This window comes from Oncorhynchus clarkii, chromosome 23 (genome assembly GCF_045791955.1).
Source record: "Oncorhynchus clarkii lewisi isolate Uvic-CL-2024 chromosome 23, UVic_Ocla_1.0, whole genome shotgun sequence".
NCBI classification, from domain to species: Eukaryota; Metazoa; Chordata; class Actinopteri; order Salmoniformes; family Salmonidae; genus Oncorhynchus; species Oncorhynchus clarkii.
Window position 1 is genome coordinate 42142632 of NC_092169.1, and position 22252 is coordinate 42164883.

The 22252-nt window shown below is 44.2% G+C and overlaps 1 protein-coding gene across 1 annotated transcript in view; it reads right to left on the bottom strand.

The window, feature by feature from the left end:
• Nucleotides 1–539: 539 nt before the first annotated feature.
• The window catches only part of LOC139381090 (heparan sulfate glucosamine 3-O-sulfotransferase 3B1-like), a 39572-nt gene continuing 17859 nt past the window's right edge, over nucleotides 540–22252 (bottom strand). The window contains exon 2 of the mRNA XM_071124342.1: nucleotides 540–1228. Within this exon, the coding sequence (XP_070980443.1) occupies nucleotides 610–1228 (619 nt within the window). The 3' untranslated portion in view covers nucleotides 540–609. The remainder of the gene's footprint in view (nucleotides 1229–22252) is intronic.

Genomic DNA, 22252 nt, shown 5'->3' on the forward strand with positions numbered 1-22252 from the left:
TTGATGATGGCTATTGAGGAAGGGTTTGATGATGGCTATTGAATATGAATGTTTAAATCAGAATGCACATGAATGGAGTATGTATTACTGTTCTGTCAAACTCTATACCCATAAAATGGGGCCTTAATAAATATCCCTCTATTCTTCCTTAAAGTATACTGTTGACATTAGGGACCATTTTAACTCTACTGAGTATACATGAGGGACCATTAAGTGAAGAGAAAAGAAAAAAAACATTAAAGGTGGAATGTAAAAAATATAAAACAAAGTGTGGGCCAGATATTATGCATGTACATATATGGTTAGGCAGCTTAGTGAATTAATTGCTTAGAAATAAAAAATAAATTATTATAAAATAGATTTCTGTACATCTTACACACACACACACACACACACATACATGTACATATATATGCATATATATATATATATATATATATATATATATATATATATATATATATATATATATATATATATGCATATATATGTACATGTATGTGTGTGTATATATATATATATATATAGCAACATCTCCCATGTCTTATTTGCCATTCATTGAATTACAGATAATAAAATAAACAATGTGTTCTCCCAAATTCACATCCTTCAATCCCAACCAAAGTTATGTCCCGTCATCTGGTAGAACTTCATGTTGAAAGGCCTGTAGAAGTCTCGTAGCCTCTGCACCACCTCTGGGTGGATGTTGGGGTGGGTCCGCCCTTTGGTTTTGCCCAGGCAGTGGGGCTTGCTGCTGCCCTCAGCCTTCTTGAGGCACGGGAAGCCCTTGGTCTGGTTGAAGTAGAAGTGTTTGTCTGTGATGATCCTCTTGAGTCCCAGGAAGTCCTGCACCCTGCCCAGCTCTCCGGCCGGGTCGCTGATGAGATGCTCCCCGCTCACAAACAGAATCTGGCCCATGGGGAAGTACTGTAGCCAGTTGTCCAGGTGCTTAGCATAGATGCCAATCTGGATGGCGCTCCAGGACGTGTCGATGAGCCCCGTAGTCCTGTTTTTGAAGGACAGGCTCTCGAAGGTGGGAATGTCTGGGTTCTTTGACAGTGTCTGTGTGTAGTCAGAAATAGCCCTGGTAATGGGGTCCCTCACCACCACGATCAGCTTGGTGTCCCGGGACATGGCGGAGATCCGGGCCGGGGCTTCTCTGGTCACAAAGTAGCTGGGGGTCTTCTCCATGGTGATCTGGCCCTCCAGGGTCTTGGGCATCAGCTCCCTGAGGAGAAGGAGGACAGGGTTAAAAGAGCATCTATGACTCATGACTATTACAACTATGAAATATTACATTTTAAAGCAATCAGAGAGAGAGAGAGAGAGAGAGGGGGGGAGAGAGAGAGAGAGAAAGAGAGAGAGAGAGAGAGAGAGAGAGAGAGAGGATAATCTTGCATATAGTCATCAACCAGATGGAGAGCGGTGTTCTACAATCAATGAGCCAGTCAGTCAGAGAAGGTCACTTCTTACCTGGGCAATAGCAAACAGAGAAGTGCCCAGTCTCATCCCTCTGTCTGTCTATCTGTCTGGCTGTGCCAACTACCCTAATGGTCCAGTGAGGCTGGGCTAAATCTAAATCCACCCTGCCTCTTCAAACCATTAACCACTTAGGCAGCAAAGCTTAATCTGAAATTTCACTGACTCAGCTAGAGCCCTCTATGGCATGCCCATGGTGGAGTGCTGCTTCAACAACAAGCCCTGGAGCTGTCTGAAATTAGATTTGACTTGTTTCAGACCAGCCAATGTTTCTAACAGGGCCCGGGCCAGCCAGGGTGGCTGTGATAGGGGGAGTGAGACAGACATGTCAAATCTATAAAGTAAAACCTATATGAACAACACATTTTGAATGAAAAGTGAATGTGCTCTCCACTGTGGTTTCATGTTTCAGAAATGGTAGCCAATCATGGAGAGTGGATTATGGTGAGGCAATAAGAGGGGCTTTGATGGACACCGGGACACAGATCCCATTTCCATCACTGGTGGAGAACCCCTGGAGCCTCTGGCAGAAAACCCTGTATTTCTCTGATTTCTACACGTGATCATTTGTTTCTGATACCGCTAGCTGGAGGTGAGGTGGTCCTGCTATAAACCGGAGATTACAGGTACTAGTACTCATGCTTATACATGCTCATTAACACACACACACACACACACACACACACACACACACACACACACACACACACACACACACACACACACACACACACACACACACACACACACACACAAACACACACACACACACACACACACAGCCTTGATACAACCCTGCAGGACACACAGCCTTGATACAACCCTGCAGGACACACAGCCTTGATACAACCCTGCAGGACACACAGCCTTGATTACAACCCTGCAGGACACACAGCCTTGAAACAACCCTGCAGGACACATACGCATAAATGCACACTAGAAGCATGATATTATCTTGTTTGAACCCCGATCAAGTGCAGCAGTGTGCAGTGCTAGAAAGAAGAAACACCAATGGAAATACAACCCAGAATTATCTGTTTATTTATTCCCCCCTCCCCCCTATTTACTGTTCATGTCTGGTTGTTGGTGGTTTTTGTCATTGTTTTGCTTTTCTCTTTTTCATTTGCATTGGCAATGTAAACACGTTTCTCATGCCGTTGGAGCCCTTCGAATTGAATTGATATAACTCAAGCAGGCAGGCTGTAGGGGGCATACACTCACAGAGATAAGGGTTCCTGTTAGCCTATTGTCGCCTGACTATTTATTTTAGTTTTTTTTATTTAACTTTTATTGATTGCAATCGCTGTGTCAGATTTAAAAAAAACTTTACGGAAGAAGCATAATCTGAGAACGGAGCTCAGAACCCAAAACAGCCAGAGGAATATCTGCCATTTTGGAGTCAACAAAGTCAGAAACAACACCATAAATATTAACTTACCTTTGATGATCTTCATCAGAAGGCACTCCCAGGAATTCCAGTTCGAAAATAAATGACTGATTTGTTCCATAAATTTCCATAATTTATGTCCAAATAGCCACTTGTTGTTAGCGTGTTCAGCCCAGTAATCCATCTTCATGAGGCACAGGCACTTCATCCAGACAAAAACTTGAAAAGTTCCGTTACAGTCCTTTAGAAACATGTCAAACAATGTATTGAATCAATCTTTAGGATGTTTTTAACATAAAACATCCATAATGTTCCAACCGGAGAATTCCTTTGTCTTCGGAAAAGCACTGGAACGAGAGGTAACTCTGTCGGGAGTGAGGGTCATGAGACCAAGGCACTCTGCCAGACCACTGACTCAAAGAGGTCTCATGAGCCTCTCCTTTATAGTAGAATCCTCATTCAAGTTTCTAAAGACGGTTGACATGTATTGGAAGCCGTAGGAAGTGCAACTTTATCCATATCTCAGTGTCTATTCGGTAGGGCAAGCTTTGAAAAGCTACAGACCTCAGATGTCCCACTTCCTGGTTGGATTTTTCTCATGCATGTCATATGAGTTCTGTTATACTCACAGACATCATTCAAACTGTTTTAGAAATGTCAGAGTGTTTTCTATCCAATACTAATAATAATATGCATATATGAGCATCTGGGTCAGAGTAGGAGGCAGTTCACTCTGGGCATGCTATTCATCCAAAAGTGAAAATGCTGCCCCCTATCCCAAAAAGGTTAAGGAGAAGTCTATCTTTAATTCTGTGAATAACACTTGTATCTTTTATCAATGTTTATGATGAGTATTTCTGCAAAATCACCGGATGTTTTGGAATCAAAACATTACTGCACGTAAGGTGCCAATGTAAACTGAGATTTTTGGATATAAATATGCACATTATTGAACAAAACATACATGTATTGTGTAACATGATGTCCTATGAGTGTCATCTGATGAAGATCATCAAAGGTTAGTGATTCATTTTATCTATATTTCTGCTTTTTGTGACTCCTATCTTTGGCTGGAAAAATGGCTGTGTGTTTTTTCGACGTGGCTATGACCTAACATAATCATATGTTGTGCTTTCGATGTAAAGCATTTTTTTTTAATTGGACAGATGGGTAGATTAACAAGATGTTTATTTTTCATTTGCTGTATTGTGTGAAAGTGTGAAATATTTTTTTATTTTGCGCGCTGCCTTTTCAGCGGAATGTTGTTGAGGGGCGCTTCACTCAGTTGATCTACATGTGTGTTTGTGTGCGGAGCAGGATTTTTGGAGCATTGGACAATTTTTGTTAACATGATATCCCCACCAGTCCCACTCCCATTCACAAGGGGGCAACGTTTTCTTGTAATGTCTTTTCATTTGGTGAAATCAAGGAAGAGTTGCTTTTCCTTGCTAGAAGTAGCTAGCTGGCAGCCTTGCTAGCCTGGCTAAAAACATAGAAAGCTAGCTAGCCTTTTTAGTTTCCCACATTCAGTCCATGTGAAATAATCAGATGTATAATTTTAAAACATATTCATATACTTGCCGGCTTGTGTATTCTCTCTCTAATTCTTTCTTTCTTTCTCTCTCTCGGAGAACCTGAGCCCTAGGTCCATGCCTCAGGACTACCTGGCCTGATGACTCCTTGCTGTCCCCAGCCCACCTGGCCGTGCTGCTGCTCCAGTTTCAACTGTTCAGCCTGCGGCTATGGAACATTGACCTGTTCACCGGACGTGCTACCTGTCCCAGACCTGCTGTTTTCAACTCTCTAGAGACAGCAGGAGTGGTAGAAATACTCTGAATGATCGGCTGTGAAAAGCCAACTGATATTTACTCCTGAGGTGCTGGCCTGTTGCACCCTCGATAACCACTGTGATTATTATTATTTGACCCTGCTGGTCATCTATGAACATTTGAACATCTTGGCCATATTCTGTTATAATCTCCACCCGGCACAGCCAGAAGAAGACTGGCCACCCCTCAAAGCCTGGTTCCTCTCTAGGTTTCTTCCTAGGTTCTGGCCTTTCTAGCCACCGTGCTTCTACAACTGCATTGCTTGCTGTTTGGGGTTTTAGGCTGGGTTTCTGTACAGCACTTTGAGATATCAGCTGATGTAAGAAGGGCTTTATAAATACATTTGATTTGATATTCATTCCCATATCAGCTAAACATAGAACATTGTGTATTGGTCATGGAGAAAAAAACAAATGGCTATCTAGCTGGCTACATCAGGTTCTAATTCATGGACATGTACTTCTGGTTAAGACTACTGCACCTCATGGCTAATTCATGGAAATTTACCTCTGGCTAAGAATACTGCACCTCATGGCTAATTCATGGAAATGTACCTCTGGCTAAGACTGCTGCACCTCATGGCTAATTCCTGGACATTTACTTATGGCTAGGACTACTGCATCTTATGGCTAATTCATGGACATGTACATCTGGTTAAGACTACTGCACCTCATGGCTAAAACTACTGCACCTCATTGCAAAAACAACTGCACCGTATGGCTAAAACTACTGCACCTCATTGCAAAAACAACTGCACCGTATGGCTAAAACTACTACACCTCATGGCTAAAACTACTGCACCTCATGGCTAAATCTACTGCACCTCATGGCTAAAACAACTGCACCTCAAGGCTAAAACTACTGCACCTCATTGCGAAAACTACTTCACCTCATTGCTAAAATTACTGCACCGCGTGGCTAATTCATGGGCATGTACTTATGGCTAAAGGTACTGCACCTCATGGCTAATTCATGGACATGTACTACTGGCTAAGACTACTGCACCTCATGGCAAATTCATAGACATGTACTTCTGGCTAAAACTACTGCAGCCCATTGCTAAAACTACTGCACCTCATGGCTAAAACTACTGCACCTCTACTGCAAACTACTGCACCTCATGGACATGAACTACTGGCTGGTCCCTTCAATGAACTACTAGACATGGTGTGTAGTGGAAATTCCCTTTCTGGGAGAGACAGTGCAAGTGACAGAGGAGAGAGAGGGGGGTGTTGGAGAGACAGAGCAAAAGAGAGACCTCTTGCCAAATGTATGACCATATTAAAGACACATATTTCCCTCAGATTACACAGACCCACAAAGAATTTGAAAACAAATCAAATTTTGATAAACTCCCATATCTATTGGGTGAACTACCACAGCGTGCCATCACAACAGCAAGATGTGTGACCTGTTGCCACAAGACAAGGGCAACCAGTGAATAACAAACAGTATTGTAAATACAACCCATATTTATGTTTATTTATTTTCAATTTTGTACTTTAACAATTTGCATATCATTACAAAACTGTATGTAGATATAATGTGATATTTGCAATGTCTTTATTCTTTTGGAACTTCTGTGAGTGTAATGTTTACTGTTAATTTGATTGTTTATTTCACTTTTGTTTATTATCTACTTCACTTGCTTTGGCAATGTAAGCATATGTTTCCCATGCCAATAAAGCCCTTAAATTGAAATTGAATTGAGAGAGGGGGGGGGGGGGGGGGGGGGGGGGGTGGTGATGATGAAATAAAAGAGACAAAGCCCAGGGGGGTGTGAGGTAACTAGGCAGATGTGTAGTAGTTTCAACAGAGTATTTCAAGAGCCAGCCATTGATCTAATTCTGAATATAAACTGGGTGGTTCGAGCCTTGAATGCTGATTGGCTGACAGCCGTGTTATATCAGACCATATACCATGGGTATGACAAAACATTTATTTTTACTGCTCTAATTACATTGGTAACCAGTTTATAATAGCAGTATGGCACCTCAGGGGTTTGTGGTATATGGCCAATATACCACGGCTAAGGGATGTATCCAGGCAATCTGCATTTCGTAGTGCTTAAGAACAGCTCTTAGCCATGGTATATTGGCCATGTACCACACCCCCTTTAGCCTTATTGCTTAATCATATGAGATTGATTGCTGACATATCAGAAGAGAAGAGAGAAGAGGGAAGAGAGCCAAGGCTCCTTCCAAAAGCTAATGAACTGCCTATTGAAATCAAACGAGATTCACTGAATCTCTCTCTGCAAGAGCATGACAGATCTCCCTTTAGTAAGCAGAACCATTAATAGATAGAGAAGAGAGAAGTAAAGGCTAGACTGATTATACAGTGCCTTGCGAAAGTATTCGGCCCCCTTGAACTTTGTGACCTTTTGCCACATTTCAGGATTCAAACATAAAGATATAAAACTGTATTTTTTTGTGAAGAATCAACAACAAGTGGGACACAATCATGAGGTGGAACGACATTTATTGGATATTTCAAACTTTTTTAACAAATCAAAAACTGAACAATTGGGCGTGCAAAATTATTCAGCCCCTTTACTTTCAGTGCAGCAAACTCTCTCCAGAAGTTCAGTGAGGATCTCTGAATGATCCAATGTTGACCTAAATGACTAATGATGATAAATACAATCCACCTGTGTGTAATCAAGTCTCCGTATAAATGCACCTGCACTGTGATAGTCTCAGAGGTCCGTTAAAAGCGCAGAGAGCATCATGAAGAACAAGGAACACACCAGGCAGGTCCGAGATACTGTTGTGAAGAAGTTTAAAGCCGGATTTGGATACAAAAAGATTTCCCAAGCTTTAAACATCCCAAGGAGCACTATGCAAGCGATAAAATTGAAATGGAAGGAGTATCAGACCACTGCAAATCTACCAAGACCTGCCGTCCCTCTAAACTTTCAGCTCATACAAGGAGAAGACTGATCAGAGATGCAGCCAAGAGGCCCATGATCACTCTGGATGAACTGCAGAGATCTACAGCTGAGGTGGGAGACTCTGTCCATAGGACAACAATCAGTCGTATATTGCACAAATCTGGCCTTTATGGAAGAGTGGCAAGAAGAAAGCCATTTCTTAAAGATATCCATAAAAAGTGTCGTTTAAAGTTTGCCACAAGCCACCTGGGAGACACACCAAACATGTGGAAGAAGGTGCTCTGGTCAGATGAAACCAAAATTGAACTTTTTTGGCAACAATGCAAAACGTTATGTTTGGCGTAAAAGCAACACAGCTGAACACACCATCCCCACTGTCAAACATGGTGGTGGCAGCATCATGGTTTGGGCCTGCTTTTCTTCAGCAGGGACATTGAAGATGGTTAAAATTGATGGGAAGATGGATGGAGCCAAATACAGGACCATTCTGGAAGAAAACCTGATGGAGTCTGCAAAAGACCTGAGACTGGGACGGAGATTTGTCTTCCAACAAGACAATGATCCAAAACATAAAGCAAAATCTACAATGGAATGGTTCAAAAATAAACATATCCAGGTGTTAGAATGGCCAAGTCAAAGTCCAGACCTGAATCCAATCGAGAATCTGTGGAAAGAACTGAAAACTGCTGTTCACAAATGCTCTCCATCCAACCTCACTGAGCTCGAGCTGTTTTGCAAGGAGGAATGGGAAAAAAAATTCAGTCTCTCGATGTGCAAAACTGATAGAGACATACCCCAAGCGACTTACAGCTGTAATCGCAGCAAAAAGTGGCGCTACAAAGTATTAACTTAAGGGGGCTGAATAATTTTGCACGCCCAATTTTTCAGTTTTTGATTTGTTAAAAAAGTTTGAAATATCCAATAAATGTTGTTCCACTTCATGATTGTGTCCCACTTGTTGTTGATTCTTCACAAAAAATACAGTTTTATATCTTTATGTTTGAAGCCTGAAATGTGGCAAAAGGTCGCAAAGTTCAAGGCGGCCGAATACTTTCGCAAGGCACTGTATATATACACACACACAGGTGAGCCCTTACACATACGCACACGCACACGCACACACACACACTCAATTCCACTGTTTCTTCAAGAGCGTTGATCCCACTTAAAGTGTTTATACAGCCTTCTAGAATGTCTTCAAGGAATATAAACCAAAGTCAGCCTTCAAATTCAAAGCATTAGTCACTAATTCTCTGTAGAAATGATGGTGATACAGCCGGCAACCTTTTTGTCTTACATAGTGCTAACATGCTGCATGAAGTGCCTAGAACCAAAACAACTCAGAACAACAGCTCTCATTCTAATGACAATGGGGCCTGGCGATATGAAGGGATAGGAAGAAATAGATAGGGATTGGGAGGGATAAGGAAGAGATACGGAAGGATAGGAAGGGATAGGGAAGGATAGGAAGGGATAGGGAGGGATATGGGAGGGACATGGGAAGGATAGGGAGGGAAATGGGAGGGATAGGGAGGGATTCTCCTGATTCCTGCTTACAAGCAAAAATTAAAGCAGGAAGCACCAGTGACTAGATCAATAAAAAAGTGGTCAGATGAAGCAGATGCTAAGCTACAGGACTGTTTTGCTAGCACAGACTGGAACATGTTACAGGAATCCTCTGATGGCATTGAGGAGTACACCACTTCAGTCATTGACTTCATCAATATTCATCGAAAATTCATCGATGACGTCGTTTCCACAGTGACCGTACGTAGATACCGCAACCAGAAGCCATGGGTTACAGGCAGCATCAGCACTGAGCTAAAGGCTAGAGCTGTGGCTTTCAAGGAGAGGGACTCTAACCCAGAAGCTTATTAGAAATCCAGGTGTGCACTCTGACAAACCATGAAACACGCAAAGCATTAATACAGGACTAATATTGAATTGTACTACACAGGCTCTGATGCTCGTCGGATGTTGCAGGGCTTGCAAACCATTACAGACTACAAAAGGGAAGCACAGCCGAGAGCTGCGCAGTGACATGAGCCTAGCAGATGAGCTAAACTACTTCTATGCTCGCTTCGAGGCAAACAACACTGACACATGCATGAGAGCACCAGCTGTTCCGGAAGACTGTGTGATCACGCTCTCCGCAGCCGATGTGAGTAAGACCTTTAAACAGGTCAACATTCACAAGGCCGCAAGGCCAGACGGATTACCAGTACGTGTACTGCAACCATGCGCTGACCAACTGGCAAGTGTTTTCACTGACATTTTCAATCTCTCCCTGTCTGAGTCTGTAATACCAACATGTTTTAAGAAGACCACCATAGTGCCTGTGCCCAAGAACACTAAGGTAACCTGCCTAAATGACTACCAACCCGTAGCACTCACGTCTGAAGCCATGAGGTGCTTTGAAAGGCTGGTCATGGCTCACATCAACACCATTATCCCAAAAACCCTAGACCCACTCCAATTTGCATACTGCCCCAACAGATCCAGAGATGATACAATCTCTATTTCACTCCACACTGCCCTTTCTCACCTGGACAAAAGGAACACTATGTGAGAATGTTATTCATATTGACTACAGCTCAGCGTTCAACACCATAGTGCCCTCAAAGCTCATCAATAAGCTAAGGACCCTGAGACTAAACACCTCCCTCTGCAACTGGATCCTGGACTTCCTGACGGGCTGCCCCAAGTTGGTAAGGGTAGGCAACAACACATGCGTCACGCTGATGCTCAACACAGGGGCCCCTCGAGGGTGCTTGCTCAGTCCCCTCCTGTACTCCCTGTTCACTCATGACTGCACGGCCAGGCACAACTCCAACAGCATCTATTTAAATTTTCAGATGAAAAAACAGTGGTAGGCCTGATCACCGACAACAACGAGACAGACTATAGGGAGGAGGACAGAGACCTGACCATGTGGTGCCAGGATAACAACCTCTCCCTCAACGTGACCAAGACAAAGGAGAAGATCCGCAAAAGGTTCTACAGCTCCATCAAGAGCATCCTGATTGGTTGCATCACTGCCTGGTATGGCACCTTCTCGGCCTCCGACCGCAAGGAACTACAGAGGGTAGTGCGAACGGTCCAGTACGTCATTGTGCCAAGCTTCCTGCCATCCAGGACCTATATACCAGGCAGTGTAAGAGGATGGCCCTAAAAATTTTCAAAGACTCCAGCCACCCTAGTCATAGATGGTTCTCTCTGCTAACGCACTGCAAGCGGTACCAGAGTGCCAAAACAATAGTCAATAGTCAATAGTCAATAGTCTCGCTATTGTTGTTTTCCTGCTGCTCTTAAATTACTTCTTACTTTTATCTCTTATTCTTGTCTGTATTTTTTTAAACTGCATTGTTGGTTAAGGGCTTGTAAGTAAACATTTCACTGTAAGGTCTACTACATCTGTTGTTTTTGGCACATATGACTAAAAAAAATAGATTAGATTTGATATGAAGAGATAGGGAGGGATATGAAGGGATAGTGAATGATAGGGAGGGGTATAGGAGGGATATGGGAGGGATAGGAATGGATAGGGAGGATAGGTAGAGATAGGGAGAGTTAGAATGGGAAGGCAGATTGAGGTAGAATGTGCATGCTGACAGATTATGCTGATCTAGGGAATCCCTTGTGAATTAATTGTTGGAGGTTGAGATGGCTGGATGGATGGAGAAGGTAAAGGGAGGGTAGAGTTGGACAGAAAGAGTAGGAAGACAAGACCTGACAAATCCACCACAAGAAGAGAAGGCCCCTCAATAAAAACATCCCCCTCTGACTTGACCCACTCAACTCTGAGAAGAGTGGCAAAGAAGCAGAAAGGGAGGGAGTAGAATAGAAGAGAAGAGGAGGAGGGATATCAGTTTAGTGGGAAGAGTAGCTCTTGCGGGGAACAATGCCTATTATGCTCAATTTGATTTATGAGGTAGTTCTGTCAGCAAACCGGCAATTGTGTGACAACGAGCCCCTCTTTTTCCCTGCTTTCCTTTCAAAACGAGGGCATTGTCCTTTGGCGGCGGGGTGAACAGGGCAGTGGCCAGGCCATGGGGGCGGGGGCGGGGGTGGAGGGGGCTGGGTTCCTATTGAGGACTGAGTGGAAGCACTTCTAGATCACTCTCAGCTTTGAGTGAGAGGAGCTTTTGGAGAGTGTGGTTCCCCAGAGGTTCCCCCTGGAACACTCGGCTGCCCCCTGGGTTCCATGAGCTCTAGGAAGATTCCACTGTCTCTCTCTGCTCTGTCTCACATGGGAGAAATGTCTTTACACTAAACAACTAACATCTATCCATGCTTTAGTATGATATATTTTACCAATCAAATTGTACTATTATTTTTCTATTCTCTCTCTCTCTCTCAAGCTCTCTCGCTCTCTCAGATGAACACGAGAAGAGAGATGTAGATACAACGTCGTCTGGTAAAATACAAAGACTTGTCTTTCTTTTGCGGTATAAGATAGGCATCTTCAGCCCCACTTGTTCCTTGACTGGGCATCAAAGTTTGGAGAATGTTGTGAATTATACCTATTTAACCCCTGTTCTCGGCAACATGCTGACAAATAAGTCTGGGCTCAAAGTAGTCTATTAAGTATTCTATTGGTGCCTCTCTCTGTTCTGAATTTAGAAGAATCCTTCTGCATTGTTCGACTCTGAGGACACATTGAAGTTGGCTGTTTTCCTAAGCACCATTTATCACGGCATGGATGATGAAGGGTCCATTCTACAAAGGAAAGTATATTATATTTGACAGTTTTTTTGTAAGAACTAATTTGAACAAATTCAACATCTTGAGCCCTCTATAGGGTGCTGAAAGAAAGGTACTACAGTCTGTTTGTAATGGCCCAGCTTGTCTGTCTGTGAAATGGGATTGAAATTAGTAGAAAGAGTTTATGTAACACACACATACAGTGGATGCCACTGACTGAGCAGACAGGCAGATAAGCTCCACTATCGTGGATCTCTGCATACATATTTTCAAAGCAGTGCTGAGACACACACAGAAGCCAGATGTTTTGAAATATACCCCGATGAACCTGGAGTCTGACATTATATTTAAACGCAGAGCAAGGTTGCGGCTATAAATTCAAAATAATAAGAGGAGATAAGAGTTAAGAAGAGGACAGGAGAGGAGGAGATAAGAGGAGAGGATATAAGAGGACAGGAGAGGAGAGAAGGAGATAAGAGGAGAGGATAGGAGGGGAGTAGCTAAGTGGAGAGGAGAGGATGAGGAGATCAGAGGAGAGGAGGAGATATGAGGAGAGGAGGGGAGAGAAGAGGAGGAGATAAGAGGACAGGAGACGAGAAGAAAGAAGACAAGTGGAGGAGAGGAGAGGAGAGGAGAGGAGAGGAGAGGAGAGGAGAGGAGAGGAGAGGAGAGGAGAGGAGAGGAGAGGAGAGGAGAGGAGAGGAGGAGATAAGAGTAGAGGAGCAAAGAGGAGATAAGAGGAGAGGATGGTAGGTTCCTGTACATGGCCATTTAGTGTTTCCTGGCATCATTTCCAGTTTGAAGAGATCCAGGGATCTCCTCTTAACCTAAGGGGCAGGAGATTGCATGCGTGGATTGCCTGTGTTCGCACTTACGTCTGTGCGTTCTCTTGATTGTGTGTGTAGTCTCTATTTGTTAGTGAGTAAATGACTGTCTGGCTGCCTGACTGGCTGGCTGGTTGACTGCCTGACTGACTGGCTGACTGTGGGATGAACCCTATTTGATACTAAAGCACCATTAAGCCTTGAGAAGGAGCCCCTCTTCAGACTGTCAGGATACTTTCCATCCAGGCCTGGAGCTACACATTAATAGACCTCGCTGAATAAATGGTGTCACTGGATCTCTGTAAGATGTCGGGTTGGATGGTGGAACAGGCACAAACAATCACACCACATACAGAAGGCACAAACAATCACACCACATACAGACACAAGCCCCTGGAAGAGGCTGTCTGAGCGGTCTACTGAAGAGGAGAGATGAATAATGTAGACAGGCGTAGCCTCACAGATATACTGACACACTGACCTGGCTGGATGGCTGGCTGGCTGGCTGGCAGAGCCCAGCCTCTTTCAAACCTCTACCACATACAAGGAGACAGACTCTCAGAACATCATAGGAAAGAATTGACCTTCGGCTCCAACGTTAACAAACAATGAACTTAAACAGCCCATACATCACTGAAATCACAGGGAGAAATATGCCAACAAAGGGCATTCTTATCTAAGCATGTTTACTCTTAATGTCTATCTGGTTTTAGTTCAGGCTATGGACCAGCCAGAGAAGAGTAAATCAAGAGAAAGTAACCGACACATACAGAGTGAGGGATTGTATCTCAGGCAGAGTCAAAAAGACACACCAACACTGTATTACTGTACCCACCAGCTTTATATACTTGCTTGCACTACAAATGGTACCCTATTCCTTATATAGTGCACTACTTTGGACTAGAGCCCTATGGGCCCTGGTTAAAAGTAGTGCACTTTATAGGGAATAGGGTGCTATTTGGAATGCATTCACATCACAATAGTCTCTGTTTTTCCATGAAAACACTTAACTGAGGATAGAGTGGTCCAGAAGCCTTTCTCACAACCACATTGGTTCCTTTGTGGTGGGTTACCATCCCCACAGCATGACACACACAAATCACTCAATTCAATAACTCACCATTTGCTACACGGTCTGTTTCGGGTATATTTTTTGCTAATCAGCACCTCTGGAAGGAAAAAATAACAGTAAGAAAGTGGCATTGTTCTAATCTGAAGGAGTTACAGGCCTGAAGCCATGCAGGGTGAGTGACATCACTGAGTGTTAATAAAAGGACTGTGGTAAGGAGAGGCAGGGTGAGTGACATCACTGAGTGTTAATAAAAGGACTGTGGTAAGGAGAGGCAGGGTGAGTGACATCACTGAGTGTTAATAAAAGGACTGTGGTAAGGAGAGGCAGAGTGAGTGACATCACTGAGTGTTAATAAAAGGACTGTGGTAAGGAGAGGCAGAGTGAGTGACATCACTGAGTGTTAATAAAAGGTCTGTGGTAAGGAGAGGCAGAGTGAGTGACATCACTGAGTGTTAATAAAAGGACTGTGGTAAGGAGAGGCAGAGTGAGTGACATCACTGAGTGTTAATAAAAGGTCTGTGGTAAGGAGAGGCAGAGTGAGTGACATCACTGAGTGTTAATAAAAGGACTGTGGTAAGGAGAGGAAGGATGAGTGACATCACTGAGTGTTAATAAAAGGACTGTGGTAAGGAGAGGCAGAGTGAGTGACATCACTGAGTGTTAATAAAAGGACTGTGGTAAGGAGAGGCAGAGTGAGTGACATCACTGAGTGTTAATAAAAGGACTGTGGTAAGGAGAGGCAGAGTGAGTGACATCACTGAGTGTTATTAAAAGGACTGTGGTAAGGAGAGGCAGGGTGAGTGACATCACTGAGTGTTAATAAAAGGACTGTGGTAAGGAGAGGCAGAGTGAGTGACATCACTGAGTGTTAATAAAAGGACTGTGGTAAGGAGAGGCAGGATGAGTGACATCACTGAGTGTTAATAAAAGGACTGTGGTAAGGAGAGGCAGAGTGAGTGACATCACTGAGTGTTAATAAAAGGACTGTGGTAAGGAGAGGCAGAGTGAGTGACATCACTGAGTGTTAATAAAAGGACTGTGGTAAGGAGAGGCAGAGTGAGTGACATCACTGAGTGTTATTAAAAGGACTGTGGTAAGGAGAGGCAGGGTGAGTGACATCACTGAGTGTTAATAAAAGGACTGTGGTAAGGAGAGGCAGGATGAGTGACATCACTGAGTGTTAATAAAAGGACTGTGGTAAGGAGAGGCAGGGTGAGTGACATCACTGAGTGTTAATAAAATGACTGTGGTAAGGAGAGGCAGGGTGAGTGACATCACTGAGTGTTAATAAAATGACTGTGGTAAGGAGAGGCAGGGTGAGTGACATCACTGAGTGTTAATAAAAGGACTGTGGTAAGGAGAGGCAGCTCTCCATGTGGTATAAATAAAACAGTGAGGGTGGTGGGGGAGTAGGGAGGTGGGGGAGAACGTTGGTGGGGGAGTAGCAAGGTGTGGGAGTGGGGGAAATCGGTGGGTGATGGGGGAGTAGTGTGGTGGGTGAGTAGGGGAGTGGGGGAACATCGGGTGGAGAAGCAGGGGAATGGGGAGTAGAGCAATGGGGGAGTAGCGTGGTGGGCGAGTGGGGGAATGGGGGAGTAGGGGAATGGTGGGGGATTAGGGGAGTAGGGGAATAGGGTGGTGGGGGAGTAGGGGAGTGGGGGAGTGGTGGGAGAATAGGGGAGTGGTGGAGTGGTGAAGTAGGGGAGAGGCGGAGTAGGGTAAGGAGAGAGCAGTGGAGGAATAGGTTGGTGGGGGAATTAGATGGTGGGGGAGTAGGGGAGTGGGGGAATAGGGTGGTGTGGGAGTATGGGAGTGGTGGAGTGGAGGAGTAGGAGATGGGGAGAAAGGGAGTAGGGGAGTGGTGGAGTAGGGGAGTGTGGAAGTAGAGGAGTGGTGGGGGAGAACGGGAGTGGGGGATTAGGGAAATGGGAAGTGGTGGAGTAGGGGTGGTGGGGGAGTGGTGGGGGAATAGGGTGGTGGGGGAGTGGGGGTGTGGTGGAGTAGGGGAGTGGTGGAGGAATAGGGTAGTGTGGAAGTAGGGGAGAGGTTGGGGAATAGGGTGGTGGGGGAGTGTGGGGGAGTAGGGGAGTGTGGAATTAGGGGAGTGGTGGAGTAGGGGAGTGGGAGAGTAAGAGAGTGGTAGAGTATGGGAGTAGGGGAGTGGGAGAGTAAGAGAGTGGTGGAAGTAGGGGAGTGGTGGAGTAGGGGAGTGTGGGAGTAGGGGAGTGTGGAAGTAGGGGAGTGTGGAAGTAGGGGAGTGGTGGAGTAGGGGAGTGGTGGAGTAGGGGAGTGTGGGAGTAGTGGAGTGTGGAAGTAGGGGAGTGGTGGGGGAGAACGGGAGTGGGGGATTAGGGAAATGGGAAGTGGTGAAGTAGAGTAGTGGTGGGGGAGAGGTGGGGAATAGGGTGGTGGGGGAGTATGGGAGTGGTGGGGGAATAGGGTAGTGGAGGAGTAGAGGATTGGGAGTGTAAGGGAGTGGTGGAGTAGGGGAGTGTAGGAGTAGGGGAGTGTGGAAGTAGGAGAGTGGTGGGGGATTAGGGTGGTGGGTGTGGTAGGGAAGTGGGGGAATAGGGTAGTGGGAGAGTAGGGAAGTGGTGGAATAGGGGAGTTGTGGAGCAGGAGAGTGGTTGGGGAGTAGGGTGGTGGGGGAGTAAGAGAGTGGTGGGGAATAGGGTAGTGGGGGAGTAGGGAAGTGGGGGAATAGGGGAGTGGTGGATAGGGGAGTGGTTGGGGAGTAGCGGGTGGGGGAGTAGGGAAGTGGGGGAATAGGGTAGTGGGGGAGTAGGGAAGTGGGGGAATAGGGGAGTGGTGGATAGGGGAGTGGTTGGGGAGTAGGGGAGTGGGGGAATATGGGAGTGGTGGATAGGGGAGTGGTTGGGGAGTAGCGGGGTGGGGGAGTAGGGAAGTGGGGGAAAAGGGTAGTGGGGGAGTAGGGAAGTGGGGGAATAGGGGAGTGGTGGATATGAGAGTGGTTGGGGAGTAGGGGAGTGGGGGAATATGGGAGTGGTGGATAGGGGAGTGGTTGGGGAGTAGCGGGTGGGGGGGTATGGTGGTGGGGGAGTAGGGAAGTGGGGGAATAGGGTAGTGGGGGAGTAGGGAAGTGGGGGAATAGGGTAGTGGGGGAGTAGGGAAGTGGGGGAATAGGGGAGTTGTGGAGCAGGAGAGTGGTTGGGGTGGTGGGGGAGTAGGGGAGTGGTGGGGGAGTATGGTGGTGGGGGAGTAGGGGAGTGGTGGGAGAGTATGGTGATGGGGGAGTATGGTGGTGGGGGAGTAGGGAAGTGGGGGAATATGGTAGTGGGGGAGTAGGGAAGTGGGGGAATAGGGTAGTGGGGGAGTAGGGAAGTGGGGGAATAGGGGAATGGTTGAGGAGTAGCGGGTGGGGGAGTATGGTGGTGGGGGAGTAGGGGAGTGGGGATATAAAGTGCCCCTTCACTTCCTTACCTTAAATAAGGTATTTCTGTTGTTTTTTTTTACTGTTTTTGCTTTGTCATTATGGGGTATTGTGTCTAGATTGTTGAGGATTTTTATTTATTTAATCCATTTTAGAATAAGGCTGTAATGTATCAATGTGGAAAAAGTCAAGTGGTCTGAATCCTTCCCGAAGGCAGAGAAATTCCTTATTTCAACTATCTACGCACTCTCCTCCTCTCACCCTTTCCCTCTCACACTCCCTCATCAGCTGTCTGTGACCAGGCAAAAAAAATGAATCAAAGCCAAATCGTCATATTATGACCACTAAGCGCTACACACAGCCTACATCGTTGTCAAGTCATACTCAACATAACTACTTGAACTAATGTGTTAGTAAACCCCCTATGACTCTCTGGTCTGGAAACAGCACTGGCTCTCTGGTCTAGACACAGCCCTGGCTCTCTGGTCTGGAAACAGCACTGGCTCCCTGGTCTGGAAACAGCACTGGCTCTCTGGTCTGGATACAACCCTGACTCTCTGGTCTAGACACAGCCCTGGCTCTCTGGTCTGGAAACAGCACTGGCTCTCTGGTCTGGAAACAGCACTGGCTCTCTGGTCTGGATACAACCCTGACTCTCTGGTCTAGACACAGCATACATGTCACCATCCCCATTACAGACAGACAGACAGACAGACAGACAGACAGACAGACAGACAGACAGACAGACAGACAGACAGACAGACAGACAGACAGACAGACAGACAGACAGAGACACTCACTCACTTAATCACTCACTACCGGTCAAAATTGTAGAACACCTACTCAATCTAGGGTTTTTCTGTATTTTTACATTGTAGAATAATAGTGAACACATCAAAACTATGAAATAACGCATATGGAATCCTGTAGTAATCAGAAAAGTGTTAAACAAATCAAGATATATTTTATATTTGAGATTATTCAAATAGCCACCCATTGCCTTGATGACAGCTTTGCACACTCTTGGCATTCTCTCAACCAGCTTCATGAGGTAGTCACCTGGAATGCATTTAAATTAACAGGTGTGCAATCTTAAAAAGTTATTTTGTGGAATTTCTTTCCTTCTTAATGCGTTTGTCTTGTCAGAAGATAGGGGTGGTATACAGATTACAGCCCTATTTGGTAAAATACAAAGTCCATGTTATGGCAAGAACAGCTCAAATAAGCAAAGAGAAACAACTGTCCATCATAACTTCTTCTTCAGGCTAGGGTCTATTTTTCTCAATTTCCGTCGGACTGACGTACCAAAAGTAAACTGCCTGTTGCTCCGGCCCTGAAGCCAGGATATGCATATAATTGGTACCATTGGAAAGAAAACACTCTGATGTTTGTAGAAATGTTAAAATAATGTAGGACACAATAGATATGGTAGGAGAAAATCCAAAGAAAAAACAACCAGAATAATATTTTTTGAGAGCACATGCTCTTCCAATGGAACGTCTAGGGAAATAATAAAATCTAGCTCCCAATATGCAATTCCTATGGCTTCCCCTGTCAGTAGTCTTTGTTCAAGGTTTCAGGCTTGTTTCTTCCAAAATGAGAAAGAAATATGAGTTTTACTACAGGGACACAGACTTGGAAATTCGTATATGTGCGCGCACCTGCTAATATCGCTTTCCTATTGAACATACTTCTTTCCGTATGAAATATTATAGTTTAATTACATTTTAGGGTATCTGAGGATTACATAGAAACATATTTAGGGGTACATTTTCTGATTCCTATCTTGGCATGTTGAACGAGTGTGTTACTCAAATCAATGGCGCCAAATAAACAGACTTTATGGGATATAAAGAAGGATTTTATCTAACAAAACGCCACTACATGTTATAGCTGGGACCGTTTAGATGACAAATCTAAACGGAATACTTAAAACCTCTTAAGTCTACCCCTTCCTTTTTCGAACATTCTGTTAAAAATCGCGCAACTTTTCAGCGTCCTGCTACTCATGCCAGGAATATAGTATATGCATATGATTAGTATGTGTGGATAGAAAACACTCTGAAGTTTCTAAAACTGGTTAAATCACGGCTGTGACTACAACAGATTGTGTGTTTCATCGAAAAACGCAAGAAAAACTGCTCTCTGAAAGCTAAAAATAATTTCCATAAGTCACTTTCATGGGTTGTTAAAAGGGCACAAAATTCATTATGGATCTGCATGCAATTCCTACAGATTCCACACGATGTCGCCATTGTCGTCATTTTCCAGGGAGTTTTTTCTTGGTAAATCCAACTAACTGGATTCAATTTCTTCCGGTCTCCACCAGGATGTTTTGAATGTGCACATTGGCAGCCATTGATGTGAAGACGAGGAGCTATTGAATACACATCGCCCTGTAATCATTTTGATAGATTATAAACGTTTACTAATACCTAAAGTTGGATTACAAAAGTATTTAGAAGTGTTTTGTGAAAGTTTATCGTCGACTTTTTTAATTTAAAAAAATGACGCAGCGTTTAAAAACAATGTTTTTTTCTGAATGACACAGCTACCATAGAAAGCTATTTTGGGTATATATGGACCGATTTAAACGAAAAAAAGACCCAATAGTGATGTTTATGGGGCATATAGGAGTGCCAAGAAAGAAGCTTGTCAAAGGTAATGAATGTTTTATATTTTATTTCTGCGTTTTGTGTAGCGCCGGATAAGCTAAATCTTTGTTTACGTCGCATTCAGGCATTTTGAGGTGTTGCATGCTATCAGATAATAGCTTCTCATGCTTTCGCCGAAAAGCATTTTCAAAATCTGACTTGTTGGCTAGGTTCACAACGAGTGTAGCTTTATTTCAATACCCTGCATGTGCATTTTGATGAACGTTTGAGTACATTTAGCATTTAGCGTAGCGCATTTGCATTTCCAGGTGTCTACTTGAGACATCTGCGTCTCAAGTAGGAGCAAGAAGTTAATCGCTATTTGTGAATTTATGAGACCTGTGCCAGTGGGAAAATATGTTGATGTGGGGCGCCGTCCTCAAAACAATCTCATGGCATGCTTTCACTGTAAAGCCTACTGTAAATCAGACAGCGCATTTAGATTAACAATAATTTGAGCTTTTAACCAATATTAGACACTTGTTTGTACCTAAATGTTTAATATCCATTATTTGTATCATTATTTATTTGAAATGCGCGCCCTCCTGTTTCACCGGAAGATGTCCGCCTAGCCTTAATTAATGAATGTCAGTCAATACAGACAATTTCAAGAATTTTGAAAGTTCAGTTCCAAAAACCATTAAGCGCTATAATTAAACTGGTTCTCATGAGGTCCGCCAAAGGAATGGAAGATGCAGAGTTACCTCTGCTGCAGAGGACAAGTTCATTAGAGTTACCAGTCTCAGAAATTGCAGCCAAAATAAATGCTTCACAGAGTTTCAAGTAACAGATACATCTCAACATCAACTGCTCTGAGGAGACCGTGTGAATCAGGCCTTCATGATTGAATTGCTGCAAGAAAACCACCACTAAAGGACATCAATAATAAGAAGAGACTTGCTTGGACCAAGACTTGTGGAAATGTGTCCTTTGGTCTGGAGTCCAAATTTGAGATATTTTAGTTCCAACCACCATGTCTTTGTGAGACGCAGTGTGGGTGAACGGATAATCTCTGCTTGTGTATTTTTCACCGTAAAGCATGGAGGAGGAGGTGTGATGGTGTGGGGGTGCTTTACTGGTGACACTGTGTGTGATTTATTTAGATTTCAAGGCACACTTAACCAGCATGGCTACCACAGCATTCTGCAGCGATACGCCATCCCATCTGGTTTGGGCTTAGTGGGACAAACATTTGTTTTTCAACAAGACAATGACCCAACACACCTCCAGGCTGTGTAAGGGCTATTTTAACAAGAATGAGAGTGATGGAGTGCTGCATCAGATGACCTGGCCTCCACAATCACCCGACCCCAAATTAAGATGGTTTGGGATGAGTTGGACCGCAGAGTGAAGGAAAAGCAGCCAACAAGTGCTCAGCATATGTGGGAACACCTTCAAGACAGTGTGAAGCTGGTTGAGAGAGTGCCACAAGTGTGCAAAGCTGTCATCAAGCAAAGGGTGGCTATTTGAAGAATCTCAAGTATAAAATATATTTTGATTTGTTTAACACTTTTTTCATTACAAAATGATTCCATATGTGTTTTGATGTCATAGTTTTGATGTCTTAACTATTATTCTACAATGTATAAAATATTAAAAATAACGAAAAACCCTTGAATGAGTAGGTGTTCTAAAAATTTGACCGGTAGTGTACACAGACACACATGTATATATACACACACGCTACTTTGCATCCTGTTTGAATTGGCTGACATCCATAACTGCCTGAGAACTTTTTAAAGGCAGGTGAGCTACAAAACGAGGGGATTTCCCCGTTGTCAGTCAGTTTACAGGGATCCATATTTGTATTTGTGTGTGTGTGTGTGTGTGTGTGTGTGTGTGTGTGTGTGTGTGTGTGTGTGTGTGTGTGTGTGTGTGTGTGTGTGTGTGTGTGTGTGTGTGTGTGTTCACCATGACATGTCTCTCCTCCATTACTCCCAGACAGTACAGCTGTGGTGTGGGTTAATGGTGTAAAAATTCCTCTGGCTAACATATAATTAGTGTTGTGTGGCAATAGTA